General features: G+C 35.8%; 1 protein-coding gene across 1 annotated transcript in view; it reads right to left on the bottom strand.

Annotated features, from left to right (window-relative positions):
- LOC136038254 (DENN domain-containing protein Crag-like) overlaps positions 1-21642 on the bottom strand; it is a 150499-nt gene that overhangs the window by 110273 nt on the left and 18584 nt on the right. The window contains exons 3-7 of the mRNA XM_065721371.1: positions 17165-17261; positions 13863-14106; positions 10329-10398; positions 5226-5398; positions 172-395 (exon numbers count right to left, since the gene is read on the bottom strand). Coding sequence (XP_065577443.1) covers positions 172-395; positions 5226-5398; positions 10329-10398; positions 13863-14106; positions 17165-17261 — 808 coding nt within the window. The remainder of the gene's footprint in view (positions 1-171; positions 396-5225; positions 5399-10328; positions 10399-13862; positions 14107-17164; positions 17262-21642) is intronic.

The raw sequence follows: 21642 nt of genomic DNA, 5'->3' as shown, positions 1-21642 counted from the left end.
GCCAAAATCGTCTATCAAAATGCAATATATACCTTTTCGTTTCTGGCACAACAATATAATAATTATAATTTTTCCAAGATTTCAATAATTACAATGTAATATATTATTCGGTATAAATTTGTAAATATGATAAAATTCAATCAATTAAATTCCAGTAAAAAGAAATTTAACCTTTCAATTGGGATTTCATGAGGTCCAGTCTTCGACATCGTATGAAGATATCTCAAAAATCTTTCGAATGTGTCAAAAAAGGGCCATGAAGACAATAAACAAATGGCTTTGTTCTTTCTTAAATTCAATTTGCAACCATTACCAAGATTTAAGGCCAGTCTTTGTTGTTCGTCCAGTTCGGCAATGTCACATGGTTCATAGAAAGATATGGCAGATCCATAAACCTAATGAAATAAACAAATAAATTTTGAGGATCATTCTACAACATTCTGTCTCTCTTTCTTTCTTTCTCTCTCTCGCTCTCTCTATTTAGACCTTTCATTATTTTTATAACAGTTTTAGAAATTACCTCAGAATTGCCACCAATACCTAAAAAATATTAAGTTTTATCAAAGAGTCTCTGTTCCAAATATGCAGTTTTCACTGCAGAAGAAGCGTTATTAAATGTTTTAAGACTATTTAATACGAAAAAAATTATAATAAAAGATGTTGACTTACAAAACCCTTTAATAATTTTCCGGTTAAGCCTTTTAAGCGCATCATTAATTAACAATTTTTTGCAAATCTCAAAAATTAGAGAAAAAGGCAATGGAATCAATTCACAAAAAGAGGGGGCAACATGTGTTTTTACATCTTGAGGGATAAATTTCTCGTTTTCTTTTTCATTTTTCAATGAAAATACCAAAAAGGGTATTTCAAAATGTATGGAGGAGGCAAAACACCAAGACGGCATAGCCTGCACTCCAAGTAAATTAAATATGAACTTTGCAGGTTTAATAAGAATCTCTTTATTTGGTCATTTTCTTCTCAGGCTATATGTTTTGTTTGTATTCATTATAAAAGATAAATTGGAAGTCAACTCGAAATATCTAACAGGTAACGTACAAACAGTTATAAAATAAAAACTAAATTTTATTTTGTCTGCGTATTGACATAATATCAGGGTCACCCTAATAGCGTAATACTACTGTTTGAATCTGGTCTAAGGTTTTAATATTTGTGTATGAATATACTCTAGCACATTTGGATTCTCTCTCCCTCCCCCATATGATTACTTTCGGCATACATTTTTGCAATTTTTTGCATCTCCTTAGACATTTTTTTTTCATTTCGCCAACATCTAGTCTTTTTTTCAATTCACTACGAATATAATGTTTGTTTATCTTTTTTTCAATTTATGTTATAAACACTATCAATAATTAAGGTCAATCTTGGTTCTTTTTCAGTTTGGGAATGTCGCATGGTTCATAGAAAGAAATGTTAGATCCATAAACCTAGTAAAGTAAACAAATCAATTTTAAATGATCAGGAATACATCGCTCAGAGAATGTAAATACAAACAAACAACGAATGAAACTAATGGAATTTTTGGATTTAGAAGGATCTATCATGATTTGAGACACTTTGGAACCTTGATAGCAATGATCTCCAAATTCATAAAACTGATATGAACTAAATGAATTTTTAGATTTAGAAGGGTCTATCATAATTTGAGACAGTTTGGAACCTAGATAGCAAGAATCTCCAACGTATTGGATTAGCATCAAATTCATAAAACTGACCTGAATACAATAATCGAGATAGCTTATATGACTCTCAGAGGATAGTTGGTGAAGTCCATAAAGTGATTCCATGCAACTAAACCCATCTAACTCAACCCCCATGCAACTCAATCCAAACCCATCTCAATTCAACCTAAATTGATCTAGGATTTAAATGGTGATTGAGTTAAACGTGGGTTGAGTTGCAAGAGGTTAAGTTGAACGGGATTGATTTGCAAGGGATTTATTTGGAGGGGGGTTAAGCTGAACGAGGATTGAGCTGAACGATGTTGATTTAAACAGGATTTCAGTAACACTCATCTTCGGTAAAACATATTCGATAAAAGTAAATATATTGCTGGGTTAGAATTTTAAAAAATATCGACTATAAAACCAACCAAAAACAAAAAAAACGAACATGGCGTCATACTAAAAACTCTGTAGGGGCCGAACATTGTCAGGGGAGTTTATATCAAGCTCTATTTGCGATGGCCGAAGGCCCAAGAGTGTCATTGAAAAGGAACGATGGCCCGTGCAAGCGGAGTGTGGTGACTACACCTGTCTAGATAAACCAAATGTGTGTATCTATTTTGTGTGGGGATACACTTTTTCCTTTCGGCTGAAAAATAGTCAAGATAGTCAAACGAGTCAAGATAGAAACACAAAAGTTTATATTTTTCGTGTTTCAACACGATTAGTTATGGAGCCATGTGAATGGCTATAGGCTATATAGAAATTTAAGAAAAAAATTAAATGTGATTTCATGGTAACAGCCGTTTGTGAATCCGAGCTGTCGAGGGCAGCAAGCGAAGCTTTCATAGGGATGTGACTACCAGCTATACACGTAAGGAACGGAGGTCTGAAACCATTCCCGAAGGCAAAAGGCACGAGCGAGCTAGCAGACAAACTGAGATTGGAATTCAGAGCAAGCACAACTGAATAATTTCAAAGACCGAAGGCAAGGGCTTCCAACTGTGGCAAGGGAAGGGCGACGCGAGAAAGTCGGTGTACCTAAGTTTTCGCTAGCCGTCTAGTTACGTATAGTTTTTCATTAATTTACCATATTTTAATACTATTTCTGAAGTTGATACCCTCCTCCTCCCCTCCCAACAAAATTTAACGTATGGGAACAAATAAGAGGGGGAGAAAAAACTCCACTGTGTGCAGGTATGTTCATGAGCCTCCTCTTTACAACAGCTTACACTCTAGTCCGCAACTTCCCCATTGGCACTAAGCCATAGCGTATACAGAGAAAGTACTGAGTTAAGACTAGGATACAAAGTAAGACATTCAAAATACACTAGGAACAAATAGTTGGCAACCCTTCGCAAGTTTTAGCAAACTTGTTAATGTATTTCGATTGCTGAAAATGATCTTTCAATTAAATAGCATTATGGAACCGCGTCTAATAAAAATTCAAGCGTCGTCTGTTCAAAGCTGATTCCGGATGCCGGTGGCGTGTTGATTATCGCCCAGATGATTCACCTAAGCAGATTTAAATACCGCACCTGCCTTTTATAGTAGGATATTTATCAAAAAAGTTAAAGGGAAACCGGAAGGGACTACTATCGCATTTAGACAAGAGAATCATTAAATTTGATACTTTCAAAAATGATGAGCTCTCAATTTTCTTACTAGATATTTTGTCTTTCTCCTTTTTTTTATTAATGATTGGTACCACATGTTTTCTAGGAGATATTTGATGGTTTGTTCTGAAATATTACTTGCAGCAATAGGGAATTTTTTCCTATTGAATTATTGAATGTAGTCAGCTTGCTTGAATATCTACGGAAGTGACGGCTAAGATTATTAAACATTACTGAATTCGCTATAATTTATTTTTAGATCACGCACTATTGGTGGGAGGAGAATTCTTAAAAATAGTACAATGAAAGCAAACATGAAAATTGTTTAAAAAAAACATGATAAACTACAAAATTGTGGAGCTTTGTCAGGTCCTTGCGTCAGGTATACCAAGTGAATAAAGTAAAGATAAATGACCTAGTGCGTGAACCCATGATTAAGACCACAGAGAAACACAGTTTCAGGGGGAGCACACTTTCAGAAATCACATACACCAGGTTGTACACGCCGAGCGTGGTTGTGCGGCATATGTGACGTTTTAAGATTTATACCAGGTGGTAGAAAGTGGGCCCCCCTCGCAGAATTTTCTCGCGCAAAAATTGTAACTCAAAAGCTTTTATTTTATTTTGCTAGATTAATGCAAGGGGTAACCCAATTTATGCCACCTCGTGTATATCTCAGTCCCTGTACCGTATGCAATACAATTACACTACGCATGACACAGTCCCTGCAGCACTTGGTACGCTCCTCGCAACCCCTGGAACAGTTCCACCACGCTTCGCAGGTGCCACCTGATATAGTCCTCTGAGAGTTAGCGCTCCTTCAGAATAATTTTTCTAACGAAAAATCTAATTAGGTTTCGAAAAGGTGGGGCCATTCATCCCTCCACAAACTGCATTGTCTTTCTAGATTTTTTTTTTGCTCAGCATTAGCTGGCCGAATTTTAAATGGCGCGGATATTTATCTCTCCAGAAACGAAACAAAAAAAATGATTGGCTTTCAAAAATATGTCATAAAAACAAACAATAGAATTAAGCACATTTTTCAACATGGAGAGAAAGGGCAGTAACCTCTCTTACTCTTTCTTGAGACGATTCGAGAACATAAAATTGAATTATAGGCAATGATAAAGTATAGATGTTATTTACTCAAAATTTCACCACTTTTGACTTGCAGCCTCATAGCACATAAATACACTTACGAGTTTTCTTCATGCGGTAGGGGGCTAAAGCTAAGAAAATATTAAAGAGGTCGACAAATTTCAATCCTTTTTCAAAGAAAGCGAAAACTTTTCCCATTATAGAAGATTTTACACTTGATCTATGTAGCACTGAGGTAATAAAACCAGCCACTCGGTCTAATACTTAGGTTCGTATCAAGGTTTTGACCTAGGTTCTAAAAAAAATGGATGAATGTGATGACTACAAATATAAAACATAGCTTTTGGTGGGTAAATTTAAACTGTTGAATTTCACACATTTGAAATCAACAAAAATAGATTCTTTTAATTTAGATTAGCCTCTCAAACATCTTCCTACAACCTAATTTGGACCCTAGAACGATTCCTTTCAGTTTAATTCATCTAGGTTAGCAAATTTCAAAGGATTGACCATCATCAAATCTTGGTCATAAACCTAGCCATTTGATAAGGCAACTGGTTTTATCGAACCCCCCTCCTGACACTTTGTATACATCTCAGGATGCCATGTGCGCGACAAATATGGCACAGTTTCCGCCAAGCGCAGCACGCGCCACATGGTGTACGTGATTTCTGAGATTCGGCACACCCCTTAGGTTTAATATCTTACTTGAACATCTACAAATTTTGTTTCCCTGGAAGATCCAAACCCCACTGCTCCTGTGAGACCCTTTAAGCTACAGCTCCATCAACATGAACCTAAATAAAAGCTATGGTACTGGCATAACTACCTTTTCAGAAGCATCGCTAACTGTTAACACAAACGTTGAGAAAACCGGCTTTGGTTCAGAAGCAGTTGCTGCCCACGCTTCGATTGTAGCTCCCATTGGTAAACAAAAGAGGGGCACAGATGGTGGAAGAGGATATCGGGATATATCCCGCAAAGGATACCGTGACAACAGCTCTGAAAGAAAGAATAATCAGGCAAAATAATTTTTTTTCGCAAAATAATTCATATGATAACACATTTTTTGGTACTTATCGGTTATATAATAGAGATTGTACAATTTCGACGGCGAATGATGCGAGCAAGACACATGAAACTGGTCAAGCAACTTCTTTATACTACACAATTAGCTTTGGTTTGGTTGCAAAATAAATTGTAGCTATGTTTTATTTAGTATTTAGTTTGTATTTTGGTTATGTTTACACAAACAAATTTGGGCTATATATTTGCACATTAGGGGGGGGGGTGTAAAACTTAGCATATATTAAATAAAGCAATAGTTAAATTACGTATTTAATATATGCTATGCTTCACCCCCACCCCTAATGTGCAAATACCAAATTTGTTTCTAAACTATTATATATTCATCATATTTTGTTTCGTCTCATTAGCATTAATCGAACTTCACTTCCCGAGTGTCTATTATATAACCGATAAGTACCCATTTTTTTCTATTAAACTAACCAATGGAAAGCCGCTCGCATCCCTGCTTGATATCCATGTAAATTTAGATTGTTTTCAACAGAGGGACACGAGACCTCACTTGCTAATGCATAATAGTATTTATGCTGGAATTTCAAAACCTCATTCAGTATTGCTTGCTGGTTTCTGAAGAGTTTCCCGAGCCCAAACTTATTATTCACTCTAGGCTTGTTATGCATTGAAATCGCCCCAATCCACAATCGAAGATTGTATCGTTCCTCTCTCTGAAGATTACCACTGCAAAAATCCTATAGGTTGGAGTGGAGATTCATATTTTGGACTATTATCAAATGTTACAGAGTTTAAAATTCCAGATATTAAGGCAGGGAATCGCAACAATCACATTCTCATTTCTTTTTTTAACGCAAGAACGAGACAGTGTTAAACGTACCAGCATTCGGGGGAGTATATCGAGTATATGCATCCAAGATCTTGATTTTAGGGTGCATTAAATACTTCATACTTCTCTTAGCGAAGGAGCGCACAGGTTTGACGTTGAGGGCAGGACGTAGCAAGGGGATTTTCCACAAAGGAGGGAGAAAACCCAAAAAGAGAAAAAAGATACTGTTCAGACAAATCTTTCCCTTTTTCCTGGACTCTCTCTTGAGCCCTGGAAAAGCTGTATCAACCTTTTCATCGTTCTGATAAGGCCCAAGACAGTTTTGTATTCGACGTACTGCCCCATAAAAAAAATATAGTAAAGCAGTTTCGACAAGTAACGGCTTAGAAAAGCTGCGACACAAAATAACAAAAAGGTTAAATATTCCATACTTCCAAGCAAGGCCGTAACCAGGGCGGATACGGGATTTGTGCCTCCTAAAGGCATATAAAGAAATTTTTTATGCATTTTTTGTACCCCAACCCCCACGAGAAAAATAACCACCGCTTCCCAAACAAAAATTCTAGATACGGCCTTATTTGCAAGTCACTATATCTTTTTCATTGCATTTTACCCAGTATCTTAGAACTTGCCAGCTCTTTAGTAATATTTTCTGACCCTGTTTTTGAGCAGCCTGTGATGCCACCAGACAATGAACAGCAATGCCACGCTTTAGTCCACCAAAGAGCACAATATAAATGCTTAACAGTAGCGAAAATTTGGTTCAGAAATGGGACACATCACAGCGCACAAAAAAGGAAGTTACCAATACATCAGAGCAATAGGTCTCCCATAATCTCATCGTAATACCCTAAAAATTTGTCATTGCGCGTGCGCGAAGGTGAAGTCATGAAGAAAGGCGTGCGAACGATGTGTCCCAAAAATCTTTAATGAATAGTATAGGAATTTTTACTACTGCTTAACATTTATACTATGATCAAAGAGCTTCCAAAAACTTCGATGAGCAGAGATGAATACACCTTTAAAGGTATTGTGAAAAGCCTCCGTGGCATTCGTAGTTTTCGCCAGGCAACTCAACGCACTTTCAATGTGGTAACAGAAGACCAGTAAAAATCGTGACAGTGCAACTTGGTTTGGCCAAGTTGAAAAAATCTTGGTTTCGCAATTGAATGCCACGTACGCAGGTATCATTGAAGTAACTCAAGGGAGAATCTTTACTATCACCTTGGGGGAAATGACCACAGAGTTCATCAAACACTCTTTCAATACACTGGGATAGAACAAAAGCTAAGACTAAGATAATTGTGTTGAGGATATTTCAATTGGGATCTTTTCAAACTCTTGCTTGAGGCCCAACGGTTGAACTTCTCTTATGATAGACAGTGAAAAGTGAAAGAAGCATCCAGACAACGTAGAATTTGGAAAGCATTTTCCAAATTGAAAAATTGAAAAGCATTTACAGCAGCCTTTTGAAAATCTGTCAGAATCCTAGAGGGATTGGCTCTTGTCACCAAGTTCTTAATTACTGGTAGCATGCCTCCATATGTGCTTCATGCCTTATCAGACAAAAAAAAATAAATGCATAGGTGGATATGAATTTACCAGTAGGCTATTTGTATGCATTGTATATAGTTAAAAAAAAGCCCGGACACATCCTTGAATGTTCCATCCCCTAAAAATAGTTCTGATCTCTCAAGATACTACAACATATCTCTATGGCCCTAAGTCAAAATTCTTTTAGTAATATCTGTCTGGAATCGAGTAGGGTTTTCAAAGATTATAGATTATCTTATCTCAAAAGATTATCTTAGGTACTCTTTGCAGGCATTCTAACAAGTACGCCCTCGTTTTTAATTTGAAGGTGTTCCCCTAAAAGGTTTCTAGTTGACACAGAGTAAGTGGTTACTGATTGTTTTAATGTTAGACGTTATTTGAGAAGTCCTCACACTGATCAGATCACCAGGTTGTGAATACTCACCACGCTTTGGTGATCGATCAATGGATCTGAATTGAAACAGATCTTAGGCATGTGGTGATTGATCTATCTGGCGGTTGAGTTCAGGGTGGTTGAGTTGTTTGGTGGTTAATTTGATGGTGGTTGAGTTGTTTGAATTTAAAGTAGTTGACTTATGTGGTTGTTGCGTTGTAATTGGTTGAGTTGTTTGATGGTCGAAGTATGGTGGTTGAGTTAACGATGTTTGATTTATGTGTTCACTGTATCTCTTCTCTACGAGCAAATGACCCGCTGGAATTCCCCTGTCGACATTTTAAAATAAAAACATTTCCACCCTATTCTTCAAAGTCACAATCATTCAATATCCGTACCCGCATCTTCAATGTCTATGAGCGTAGCTAGAATTTTATTTTTGAGGGATTGGGTCAAATGGCCAAAATCTTTCTATTGCTAAGTTTTATTATTGGTTAATATTAGGAATATTTGTGACTTTTTTTTTTTACTTTCGAATCACAATGTTGGAATGTAATTTAAATTTTGGCCAAAAATTTGAATACTGAAAAAACAATTTTAACCAGCGGTAGCTTCTTGAACCAATCTTCATAATATTTTATTTTATTTACTGGAAATCGTACGATGTTACGGGTTAGACCAAGACTTGGTGAAGGGGCTTCAAACCCTCTGCCCCCTCAATTATGCAGTCTTGCTTGTAACTCACTAGCCTATAAAAGACGAAAATACGGATCCACTTACGGGCGTCATAAACCGACACAGCCAAAATAAGTTTTAAATTTAAGTTCTGTATAGGTTTTTTTTTTTCGACGAGGGTTCAGGAAACAAAACCATACGGTCAAAACCAAAACTCCGAATAGAACGGTTAATGACAGAGTTTTCCGAATCCAGAGAGTGAAACTAAGGGCGTATCTAGGATTTTGAATTAGGGGGAGGGTGTTTTTGGGGGCAAGAGTAACAAAAAAACTTTTAAAGACATAAAACAAATATTTGGTTTTTTGTTACGTTGTTACAAGTTGGATAAAAATTTTCGGGGAGGGGGGTTCAATCCTAGACCCCCTGGATACGGCCTTGAGTATAACATAGATGCAATGAAAAGTTAACGTGGGCAAGGTTTTGACAAGAAGTAAAACCAAAAAATTCATGTATTTTTTTTTTTCTTTATTCATGCTGCATACCGCGACTTCGGCCACACCCAGGAGATCCGGTTTGATGGAGGAAATATTCCATCAAGAGAACGCTAGCTTAGAATAATATTCAAGTATATTTTAGCGGAAAATGGTGTGGTGTGCTAAACCACTTTCTCAAAGATATTTGGGGGATTTTTTGGTAGAATCCAGTTCTGCTCAATACAAATTTAGTACCCAAATAAAGTAAAACATTTTTCTTGGCATGTAGCAAACAGTCTCCACTGTCTATGGCAGGTTTACACACTTATGTTATATGGGAGAAGAGACATTGAATGATAAAAATAAATTAGTCAGAAATTAATAACGCTACAATACGAGTGATTGTCAAACAATGTTTAATTGTCCTTTTTAATATAAACTATTGTAACAAATCATCACTTTGCATGGTACCCAAAAATCAGACTTTTTGTCCATCCTCAGGTTGCATAACTGAAGGATCGAGTTACAAAAAAGGAAACTGTTATATACATTTTTTTTTTGTATAGGTAGACAAAACCCTACTTTTATTACACCATTTTTCTAAACGAAGAGGAAACACTAGCATTGTAAAGTTCATAGGGGGTGGCTCACTTTCTACCATATGATCTATATCTATGACAGCACCTCCTGTTCCGCCACAGCGCACCCCACATGGCATGCTGCCATTACGCCTGGCGCGCATCATGTAGTCTACACTATTTTTTGTAGATAAGGAGCTCCCTGGTTAAAATTTGGTAGCCGATATTCACAACACGAGTAAGTGAACACAATATAAGCTCCAGTAGCGTACCAACTGTAAAACGATGGATTAGAACTTGAAAAAATGCATTAAATAGAGTGAACTGAAAGAGACAGGGTGCTACGAGCCCTTAGCATGTTCAAATGAGAGCATATTCCTACAAGAACAATGAACAGGAATAACTGTCTTACCAGGTTGGTATACTATTGAGTCAGATTTTACCATTGACTTCTTGTAACAGAGGAAAACATCGGAGCCCAGCTAAAAAAAAAAGGAAAGTCAAGTTAAAAATATATTAACACTTCTAGGCAGATGATTTTGGATTTGGGAGACGGACTCAGATGTTGAGATCAAGTCCATATCTAGGGATGTTAGGGGTTTTGAGCCCCCCCCCCCTATCCCAGAAATGTTTCCCCACTCGTAAAAACGTAACAAAGATAAGTATAAACAGATTTTTGATGGTTTTTTAAATTAGCCCCCCGGAACCGCCTCCCCCCGGAAAAATTCCTTTGCAAAACACCTTCCAAAAAAAAATCCTGGATACGGCCCTGGTTGGGATGTCGTTTGCCAAGATTCACAGGTATATTCTAGATTTTTAAGGGGAAGCTACCAGAAGGTTTTCCAAGCCTAGAGGATCTTATGCTTTAATAAAATACATTTTTACCATCTATTACGATTTTCTTACAGTCTTGTGCGTATGACAAAGCCGAAGTATGAGCAAAAGGAGGTTAGAAATGTTTGGTTGTGTCTACACATGCGACCAACTGTATAAAATATCTATGCCCCCCCCCCCTATAGAATATCCTGAAAAGATTGATAAAATACACAAAAATCGGGATACCGCAGTAAAGGTAAATCAGCTAGCGATAAAGTGAGCTTGACAAGTGCCTTCCTGAAAGCTGTCTGGAATGCGACAAATGTAGAAAGCTGATGATTTAACGTATTCTATTTAACAGTTCTTTTTCAAAACGTTTCAAAAAACAGCTTGACTCTCAACAGCAAATACAACAAAATCGAACAAATGAAAAAAAAAACAAATAAAAACTACAAATAAACAATTGAACAAATGAACAAATGAAAAATACAACAGATGAAAATTTAATATACCTTTTTTTGGCTTTAGATCCCCTTTCCTCCATACACAAAATATTTAACATCCTCCCATTTCTGTGGATATTCAGTACTGTTCTTTTTCTCACGTTGAAGATAGGAAAAGCTTTACTTTCTAAGTGTTTCTCCACGCAAAAAAGGGAGAAAGCAGAAATTACTAATCATATATTCAGAAACGGAATGAACCAATCGCTAAAGTGAGCTTATTTAAGGTTTAGGGGCCTAAATCTCAATTTACCCAAAAAATGTAAGTACCCTCTGAATTACCATGGTTGACTAGGCCCTAACAACTCAATTTCGAAAAAATCAGATTTTCCACCCTCCTCCACCCCATCTCCGCTCAGATTCTGTAGGCGCCTGTCCCCTATATGGTTATCTAATGTGAATTCACTGGGAAATATTAACTATCACTTCTTATCTATTTTTCTATATAGTTTATATCAGCTGAGTTAAATCACTTGAGAACATTGCAAATTCTTATCATGACAACCTACGATTTATAATTTTTGTACTAAAGCACTAAACCAAAATAGAATACAAACTAATTTGTCATGTTCTACTTCGATTTCAGTGATGACCAAGTTAGAAAAGTTTACACTAAAAAAAACTGAGCACATTTCTTTAGTTCCGCTACATACCCACTCAGATCATGTAAGTGCCTGTCCCCTATAAGGCTATCTAATGTTAGTTCATTGGGAGATCATAATTATCACGTCTTATCTATTTTTCCATATAGTTTATATCAGCTAAGTTACATCATCTGAGAACATTGCAAATTCTTATCATGACAACCAACAATTTACAATTTCTTTTTTTTACTAAAGCACTAAACTAAAATAGAATTAAAACTAATTTGCCCTGTTCTTCTTCGTATCAGTGATAACCAAGTTAGAAAAGTTTACACTAAAAAACTCAGCAAAATTTCTTTAATTCCGCTATCTATCGCCATTGTTTGCCCGTTTACTACCAAATTAAGTAGGCAAAAATTCGCCCATAAAAACACAACGCACTATTTTTTTTTATTTTTTTACAACACCAGCTAGACACTAGGAATAGTGGCAATATTTGTATTCATAGCTTTATGGCCCAAACTCGGAGGTTCTGCTGTTAGTGTTGCTAGGTGTTGAGATTCTACCAGGGTTGACAAACAACAAAGAGATAAAACTAAAAAAAAAAGCCTCAAACGAGACTGCGGCCAGTAGAGAGAAAAGAGATGGAAGACTGAAATAACTCGGATATTTCGCCTGTATCTAAACTAGGCATCCTCAGCACAAGATAAAAAGAAAGCAAACCACTAAACTAATATCAAATAAAACCGCCATCAATAATAATAAATACAATTGTCGCTACTGATCCACATAGGGAAAAGAAGCTATTTGAGATACTTCGATGAGAGTTACTTTCTTTTTATCTTGTGCTGAAGACGCCTAGTTTAGATACAGGCGAAATATCCGAGTTATTTCAGTCTTTCATCTATTTTCTCTCTACTGGCACACACCCTACAGGTCTACTCCCTACAGGTTGAACCCAACCCACCGTGAATTAGCATGAGAGGGTTGACTCTAGTTCAGCATTGTCGAGTGATAGCCATGAGAGGAAAATTTTCAAGTAAGTCAACCCGTAGTCAACCTGCGTGTGTTCCCCAGCGAGAACCTCCAACAGGTACGACTCTAGTTCGGCATTTGTGAAGGGACACACATGCACGGAAAGGGGTAAATGGCATAAATGGGTAGACAGTAACAACGGCAATCAAAGGGATAAAATTAACCCTTGACTGGGCTGCCCACTTAATTGAACAATCTGTCTTGGCTTTTTTCTACAATTGGCCAATGACTTTGACTTTTCCCACAACTATTCCCTTTTTTTTTAATTCAAGTCTCGTTTGAGGCTTTTTTTTTATAGTTTTATCTCTCTCTGCTGTTTGTTGTCATGTCTGGCCAGTTCGGCTTAAGAACTTTCATTCTCCAGGGAGAATGACAGAGGTTCAAGGGAGGTTCAGGGAGAATTCAACACGGAGAACACTAACACGGCTGTTAGTGTTACTAGGTGTTGAGATTCTTCCAGTGCTGCTTCGCATCCATTTACCGGCGGCAATATTTTATATTGAAGGGACAATAAGGTGCATCTATGCACCTTCCCCAACAGCCCCTATATTTACCGCCTGACTTTTCCTTCACATGGTTGAAAAGAAAGAAAAACGAAGTTTGCTTCATTCTTAAAACTTTCAAAGGAATATAATTGTTAATTTCTCAATTTCCTTTTTTTTATATTACTACATTGAAATTTGTGTGTATGAAACAAACGAATAACTGGTTGTTATTAAAAATGGGATTTCCTTTGTAAATAAATGTTTATTTTCATAAAACGGGCCACAGAAAATTCAAAACCTCACACCGGGCCACGGTTTTTGGAAACATTGCTATGGTCCATGTAGCACCCTATTTCCTCGTTGGAATTCATTTTTTATATACATCAAATATACAATATATAGACAACAAATATATAGAACACAGTTATTGTTCTCCGCAATTGATCCTTTCGAGTGAGTTCTTTTATATTTGTATTTCAGTCCTCTTTAAAATAAAATTTAATAAAGCAAAATATATATAACTTACCATTCCTTTATTCAAATTCTTGTCAATTTTGCAAAAGGAATGAGGAGGCTTATCCCCTTTACTGGTTACAATAACACATATCTCAGTAACAACCGGAACATTTGGGGGAGAATTCAGTCTCGCTCGTCTAAAGGTTATGTACGTTTTGGCACCTGCGTTATTTACATTAGCAGATTTACCATAAGGAGTCTGCAAAATTGCTTCTGAATCTCGCATCAAATTTTCTTTACCATCATAAAGAACCCTAAAAAGAAAGAAGAGTGATTTAATCAATCTCGATGAACTGATTAATTAACAATTCAATGAGTGAGGTTCTCAAGGGCGTACCCAAGGGCGTATCAAGATTTTTTTGCAGTGGGGGGGTATTTTTTAGGTGAGTGTTTTACACACAAAAAATCAACAACACGCATCGAACCTTTGTTGTATGCATTTCTGTTATGGTACTTTTAACGACTCGGACAGAAATTTCGGATGGGGGGGGATCAAGCCCGGTAACCACCCCCCCCCCCCTGGGTACCTCCTTGGCATTACGCAATACAGGTGTTACGGTTTTGCACCCCACCTACACCCCCTCACTCAAAATATGCGAGTCACACAAAAATACACCATGATATAACTTTATAGCTACAAAGACTAAAAATAACTTGTTTGATAGGTTAGTTGAAGTCATCCCCCCCAAAAAATGGCTTAAAACCCCCTCCCGATAAAATCCCGGTTCCTGTCTATTCCCTCCAGTTATGCAAGAGAGCCAAACATTAAAAAAAAATGCTAGAATCGAAAAAATATTTTCCGAGTTTCTCTTCTGGTTCGTGGAAAACCTTAAAGTACCAAGGACAGTCATAACAAAGTACACAAAAATATTTACTGGGGAAAAATAGGGATTTGGGAAAGACCTCCATGTGCAGCTGCGCAGTTTTGGTAGTAGCAGGTGCCAAAGAAAAAAAAAAAAAAAAAAGACAGAACACATGGGCGAGAAATCAATAAAAAAAAGAAGCTAATAACACATGGCACTAAACAACTTCAGAAGTTGAAGCTTTCTTTAAACGATGTAGTTGTCTTTGCGGATAAACATATCATTAATATTTGAGTTTGTACACATGAATGGCATTGTCAAATTTAATTAGTTTTGCGTTCTTATTTCATGATTCAACATTGCAACACTGACAAAATGTGATACTGCCCCAAAAATTATTGAATTTGAAGCAACTAAAAGAAAGTTCTTAAAAAATAGTGTTTTCCAAGTATAAATAGACGTAAAATGAGTCCAGAGGGGGGGGGAGGGGGGAAATTTTTTCATTACTATGTCCATAATAATCTAAATAGAATCTTTTTTTTTTTCAAGTGGGCTTTGCAGTCCTCGCAATAAAGTTGATATGCAGTTAGTTTTAGTTATTATCGTAGAAATTTCTACCAACAGACTTGAAGATTTTCTTCTGGCAATTTCTTCTGCTCGAAAACTGTTCCACATGGCAATAATTTAATGCTGGACATATTTATGACATGACATATTTAATGTTTTTGACGATTTTCTACAAGTTACTATGTAAAGACAACTTTTCTGAACAAAAAAGAATTGAATTGAACGTCGGTTAAATAAAACAATACGTTATTGACACAAAAGAAAAGAATTGCAATAAACCATTTGTTGTTAAGCTATCAATAATAGTTCTAAAGCAATTAGAATTTGGTTTTAAATGTACACAAATATACCTTTTGCACCTTTCAGTAAAATTGAAAGAACAATTATAACAGTGCAGGTATTTTACCTGTGCCTTTATCGTTAACTTCACGATCTTATGGAGTAACACTAGATGGAATTGTTGGTATCTGGGTTTCTCAGAGATATTAAATAAAAAAACAAGTTTTTTTAACTGAAAGTAAGGAGCGACATTAAAACTTGAAACGAACAGAAATTACTTTGTATATGAAAGGGGCTGCTTCCTCATCAACGCCCCGCTCTTTACGCTAAAGTTTGACTCTTTTTCTCACCTCTTCTTTTTAAAACAGTAAACTTTCAGTAGTTTCTACAATAGGGTTCTCTGATATGGTGAATCTGACGGTGTGATTTTCGGTAAGATTCTATGACTTTTAGGGGGTGTTTCCCCCTATTTTCTAAAATAAGGCGAATTTTCTCAGGCTCGTAACTTTTGATGGGTATAACCAAACTTGATGAAACTTATATATTTAAAATCAGCATTAAAATGCAATTCTTTTGATGTAGCTATTGGTATCAAAATTCCATTATTTAGAGTTTTAGTTACCATTGAGCCGGGTCCCTCCTTACTAGAGTTCGCTACCACGAACTGTTTGAAACTTGACTTTCCTCTCTTATACTTTTCCCGTACTCTTTGACTTGCGTCGTGAGCATATTTGACTAAATTGACTTTTGTATGGTTTCAACGCTTTAATGTTTTAAAAAATGAATGACTTAATTAAAACGTTATTTTTAGTACAGTTATTTGCACTACTATTTTTAGTGACAAACACTATCTCTTTTCTCTAAATTAGTTTTTTTTAACATAGTTTTTCCGGGGGAAGCAAGGAGTGAAGTTGAAACTTAAAACCGACAAAAATTATTACTTCACAGCCTTTCTAATATATATCATAAAACTAGCACAAACAAACCAATTAATTGTGTTTCCCTATGCTTTTAAGATTATAGAAATGTAGCGCTTTCCTGAAAACACAAAGGTCAAGCATAAGAACAGGAATATTGATTTGGGAGTCAAGCCAAATCAAGCCTACCGCGAACCAGAATTATTTGACTTTGTGCGTAACCTAAACTAAGGCTTAGGTTACGCGTAATCTAAGTTTCCGTGGTTAAACTTCTGACCAGAGAATTTTTAGGAGCCAGTCCCCTTCCTCGACGAAAATCTGAAAGTAGTGACCTAAAATGCATCTTTTTCAATCTTTTCTAAATACCCCCCATGGATTCGATCTGCGTGCACATGGATTCATTGTCCGATTCCGGTAGCAGTGTTTTAACTCCACCGCGGTTATCCGCCACCATGTGTTTTCTGCCACCTTTTAATTCAGGTAGGTCAGAATAGACATAGATATAGACATAGACATAAGAACAGACATAGACATAGACACAGATATAAACAAAAGCATAGACATAGACATAGACAAACCTAACCTGTCTATTCTGACCCAAACAATCCTCTTGATGATGCAAGATTTCCTGGGTGGCAGAAAACACACGGTGGCGGAAAACCGCGGTGGCGTTAAAACACCCAATTTAAGTTTAAAATAGGAATGTGCCTTGTAGGTTTAGAATGATAAAATGACAAATACTTTACCCAATATCAGTAATCGGTGGCTTGTCTCTTCCCCTTTTATAGCATAAATAACATTCTGGACTCCGTATGCTCCCATAGTTTAAATCAGCTACTAAGCCTAAAACAAAGAACACATAAGTTGGATATAAAATTTATACACACAAAGCAAGAGCTGGGCAGTCTTTTCAAGGGATGATCTATGAGCATTGGAAACTTAACGGCACTTCCAGTTATGTAAAAACGAAAGAGAATAACATCAGTAGCAAGTTGGAGGCAAAACACTTTGTGGGCCTGCCTTGCTTCGGAATATTCTTCTCCCTTAGGCTATTCAAGGTTAGAATAGTTTGTAAGTCCGAAACTCCTTTCCATGTGCGCCGTCTGTACTGAAAAATATTTCTCCACCGAATTCAACAACATTTTGAGCAATATTGGAGGCTGGTCGATATGGTTTGCCTATTGATTTTATTTTATTTTCACCCTATGAGCATCAAGCAAATTCTTTCGTGGGCGCCTGATGTTCGATGTTCAAAAGGCAGAAATCGCTGAATGTTCAAATATTTGGGTGTCCGCACCCCCCTCACCGCAAAAAAAGAAGATGAAAATATCGAGGTTTTTATATTTCTCTAACAGTTTATTATATTATTGATGTAATTCATTCATTTTTCGCGTCTTCTTAAATATCCACCACACCAAATAAATTCTCGTATATATTGCAAGATTTCTGAAAATTGAACTTATGATTTTGAACAAATGAATACTGATATTTCAAGCGGTAAAAATTAACAATCCATAGTCACTTGATTGAGATTTTACTAACAGCCTAATTTTAAAAAAAAAAGAAAAAAAAATACAGCAAACAAATGAGAGAAAGGAAGGAATATGAAATTGAAATGAAAAACCACACTATTTATCAGAGGGATGCTGCCCTTCTCAATTCCCTCCCTCTTTAAACTCCGCTAAAATGATTATAATGCTCCACGAATGTATGAGCTAATTTAGGTGCATTTTCTAAAATCATTCTTGATCTTAGGGTGATATCCCCTACCCCTCCCTTAAGTACGGTTAACCATGTGAATTTAGGATTTTATCTTATACTCCAATTTTTCTCCACAATGAAGGTTGATCTGCCTGCTCCTTAGCACCTATTCTTAACACAATCTGAATATACTTCTTCAAGTGAAAAAAGTTTATGATTTAAATCCCCCCCAATCCAGATTGATATGATAGACCTCTCAGGAAAAGTCAAAAAACTTTACCCTCATTTTTAGCCCCCCTCTCTCTTCCAATGAGTGATTTATTAGCCTCCCTCCTCTGTAAGTTGGTGCATTGCTATGAAACTAATAGCTAATTTTTTTGAAAAAATATTTCTTCTGAAGAAACTAATTCTTCAATAGCCTACAATACATAAATAAATAGTTTCAACCTCTGTGCACATGGATTCATAGATTCAAAGAAAAAAAAAGCAACTCAGAAAATCAATGTGAAAAAACAAAACCAATATAACCAATAAAAAAGAAAAAATTATAAAGAAAAATATAAAGAAATATAACCAATAAAGAAAAAAGACAAATCTCAATGAAAATCCTTCATTACTGTCAATAACTTACTAACAGCTTAAAAAAAATTGCTAAATTATTGTCTATAAGCATAGAGACATTTTTTTATGGAACGCAATATGTTACACGTTTTAACCAAATCGAATCCATATTTGCTTGATGACACTTTGGCCCTGTTAGGGCCAGACTTTGCGTTTTGTGGCACAAAGCGTCCAAAACGAATTCCTCGATGAGGCACAATTTCACTTTTCTTTCTTTACTTAAGAGGAATAGAACTAAAAATGCCAATTCAAATGACTCCTCTCTCCGTATTCTATAATCTCGATGCCATCCCCCCCTTCAGAAACAAATTTTAAAATTATTTTAAAATCTTAAGTACTTTTTATGCTTAAATCTTAAATTTTTCTGAGAAATTTAAGTATTTTTTTAAATCAAACTCAATACCTTACACGTTTTAAACAATTCGCATCTCACATTTGCTCGATGGCACTTTGGCCCTGTTAGGGCCAGAGTTTCCGTTTTGCGGCACAAAGCGTCCAAAACAAATTCCTCGATGAAGCACAAGTTCACTTTTCTTTCTTTACTTAAGAAGAGGAATATAACTAAAAATGTCAATCCAAATGGATCCTCTCTAAAAAAAACACAGTATTTCGTACCATTGTAGATAAAGGGCTGAAACATGGTTAACGGCACATGGTTCTGTAACTTACTAAATACGATTTGAACATCTATTTTTCGCAAATCATCATGTATAGGCCTATGTACTTTGCAAAAGTATACTTCATAGGTTCCGTACACAACGCAACGGTAAGTTAGCCTACTTTCTATCAAGTACATTTTCAAACTTAGTCCATTTAGAAGTCACGTAATATCATCTTTGAATTTGTTTCGTTTTTCATTCGTTTTATTTTTTGTGATCTCTTTTTAGTCCTATTTTATTTTTTGGCTTTAGTTTATTGATTCTTTTAAAGCATTTGCCCAAAAGTTCAATTTATCAGTCGTTTTTTAAGTTTCAGAAACTTACCCCTAAGTTTGTTGAGAAGAACAGCGCTCCAAGGAATATTTTGATCTAAAAATGCACCTTTTCATATTTTTATCCCTTCCTTAGATAATTTTCTTTTGACCCCCCTCTAATCTTGGGGTTGGACTAACAGGTATCCAGCGCGACCAATTCATGAAGAATGTAGAGGGGAGCAATATATATTTTCCGAAGTCTAGCAGGGATAAATTTTGTTGTTTTTCCGTTTTTTTTACAATAAAAAGAGAAAAACACATTTCCCGATGAAAACACCAAAAAAGGTCTTTTTCGAATCTAGGGGAAGGTGCAAAAAAAAATCAAGAAAACAATCGCCCATTGCCACTTCTCCAAATTGGAGCCTCTATGGACATCTATATTTTAGAAAAAAAACTCTTCTCAATAAGAATCAACTGTGTTAGGCGAGATAATATTTTTCTTATTTGGTATCAAATAATCCCGTGCTTTAGCACTAAGATCGTAATTCTAAGATCTTACATCTTTCTGCGCGGATTACCGTTCTTCAGTTCACCACTCTTCTAAGGTCTGATGTCATCAGTTAAGGTACTGATGTTAGTAAAAAGTGCAAAGAACGCCATTTTTGTGCCGCATAAAACAATGATAAGAGAACTTTGATGATACACTCATCACTGTTCTTAGACCACTGATCAGAATGATGAAAGATGTTTGCAAAAGAACGGCATAAGAAGTAAGATCTTAGTCTTAAGATTTCACTTTTAAGCGTTCTTTGTCAAAAGATGTAATCACAATGATGAGCAAAAGAACAACCTTAATGTAAGCTAGGAGAAAAACTAATTGACATTCCATGCATATTCAAGGGTGTATCCGTGCGCAAGCTTACAATGGTTAAGAAGCTTACGAAGCTTAAGGTTACGATGGTAGGCCTTGAGTAGGAGTCCAATTCTTGTTCTAGAGATACCCGCATAATTTTGAAGAAACCAACAATAAACATTTTCAAAGAAAAAATTACAGAATGATCACATAGAAGAAGACTTTTGTGCTGCAGGTAAAATCTATATAAGTGCAAACAGGTCCGAGCCTTCGAGATTGAGAGAGTTGGATTTTTCGTTCACCTTGAAAACCAGCCCTATCATTTAATAAAGGACAAAAAAAATATTAATACCAAGAGCAAAAAATCAGCACTTATACTCTTGATCGTATTCAGATCAATTAGTAGATGAAATTGATACAGTGAAGGTTTGTAAGACAAGTTAAAAATAACAAAGGAAAAGAAAAATTTTATAAGCAAAAGAGACAAAGAATAGAGTGAAAAAGATGAGCAAATTGGGATCATTACAAATTGCTACCAATAAATCTAAATTCAAGCAAATATGGAAGTGAAAGAACAAAAATAACAGCTAGGACAGTGAAAAGGATGTAACTGCATTATTGGTAAACAGACTGTTTTGTGTTTCTTCCCATTTTACGATGCTATTTTAGAATCTAAAAATTTGTTCTTGTCCAAGAGTTTTTCTTTTTTTGAATTTATTTTCGAATGAATTATTTCTGAATTAATTTTATTAGAATTATTTTGTTTAAGATGTAGACTTTTTTTCCTTTTAGAATTTATTTTCATATTTACCAATAATTACACCAAACTAATCTAGACAAGAGGCAAGTTACAAATAAATTTGGGAAAGGAAATATTTTAGAAATAAAACTGACTAAGAATAGAGCGAAGAACATCAGCAAAATGAAACCGTCATAAATTACTAATAAATATAAATTCAAGAGAATTTAAAGAAGAAAAGTAACAACTAGAAAAAAAGGAAATTGATGCAATAGTAGAGATTGATTTCCGTTATTGGTTGTAGACTGGTTAGGGTTTTTTCCCCAAACCACGATGCTATTTTAGAATCTAAAGATGTGTCCGGGTTCAAGATTTTTTTTTTTTCTTGCCATAGAAA

This window comes from Artemia franciscana, chromosome 17 (genome assembly GCF_032884065.1).
Source record: "Artemia franciscana chromosome 17, ASM3288406v1, whole genome shotgun sequence".
NCBI classification, from domain to species: Eukaryota; Metazoa; Arthropoda; class Branchiopoda; order Anostraca; family Artemiidae; genus Artemia; species Artemia franciscana.
The sequence above is the reverse complement of the archived record's forward strand: the minus strand, read 5'-3'. Positions and strand labels throughout refer to the sequence as shown.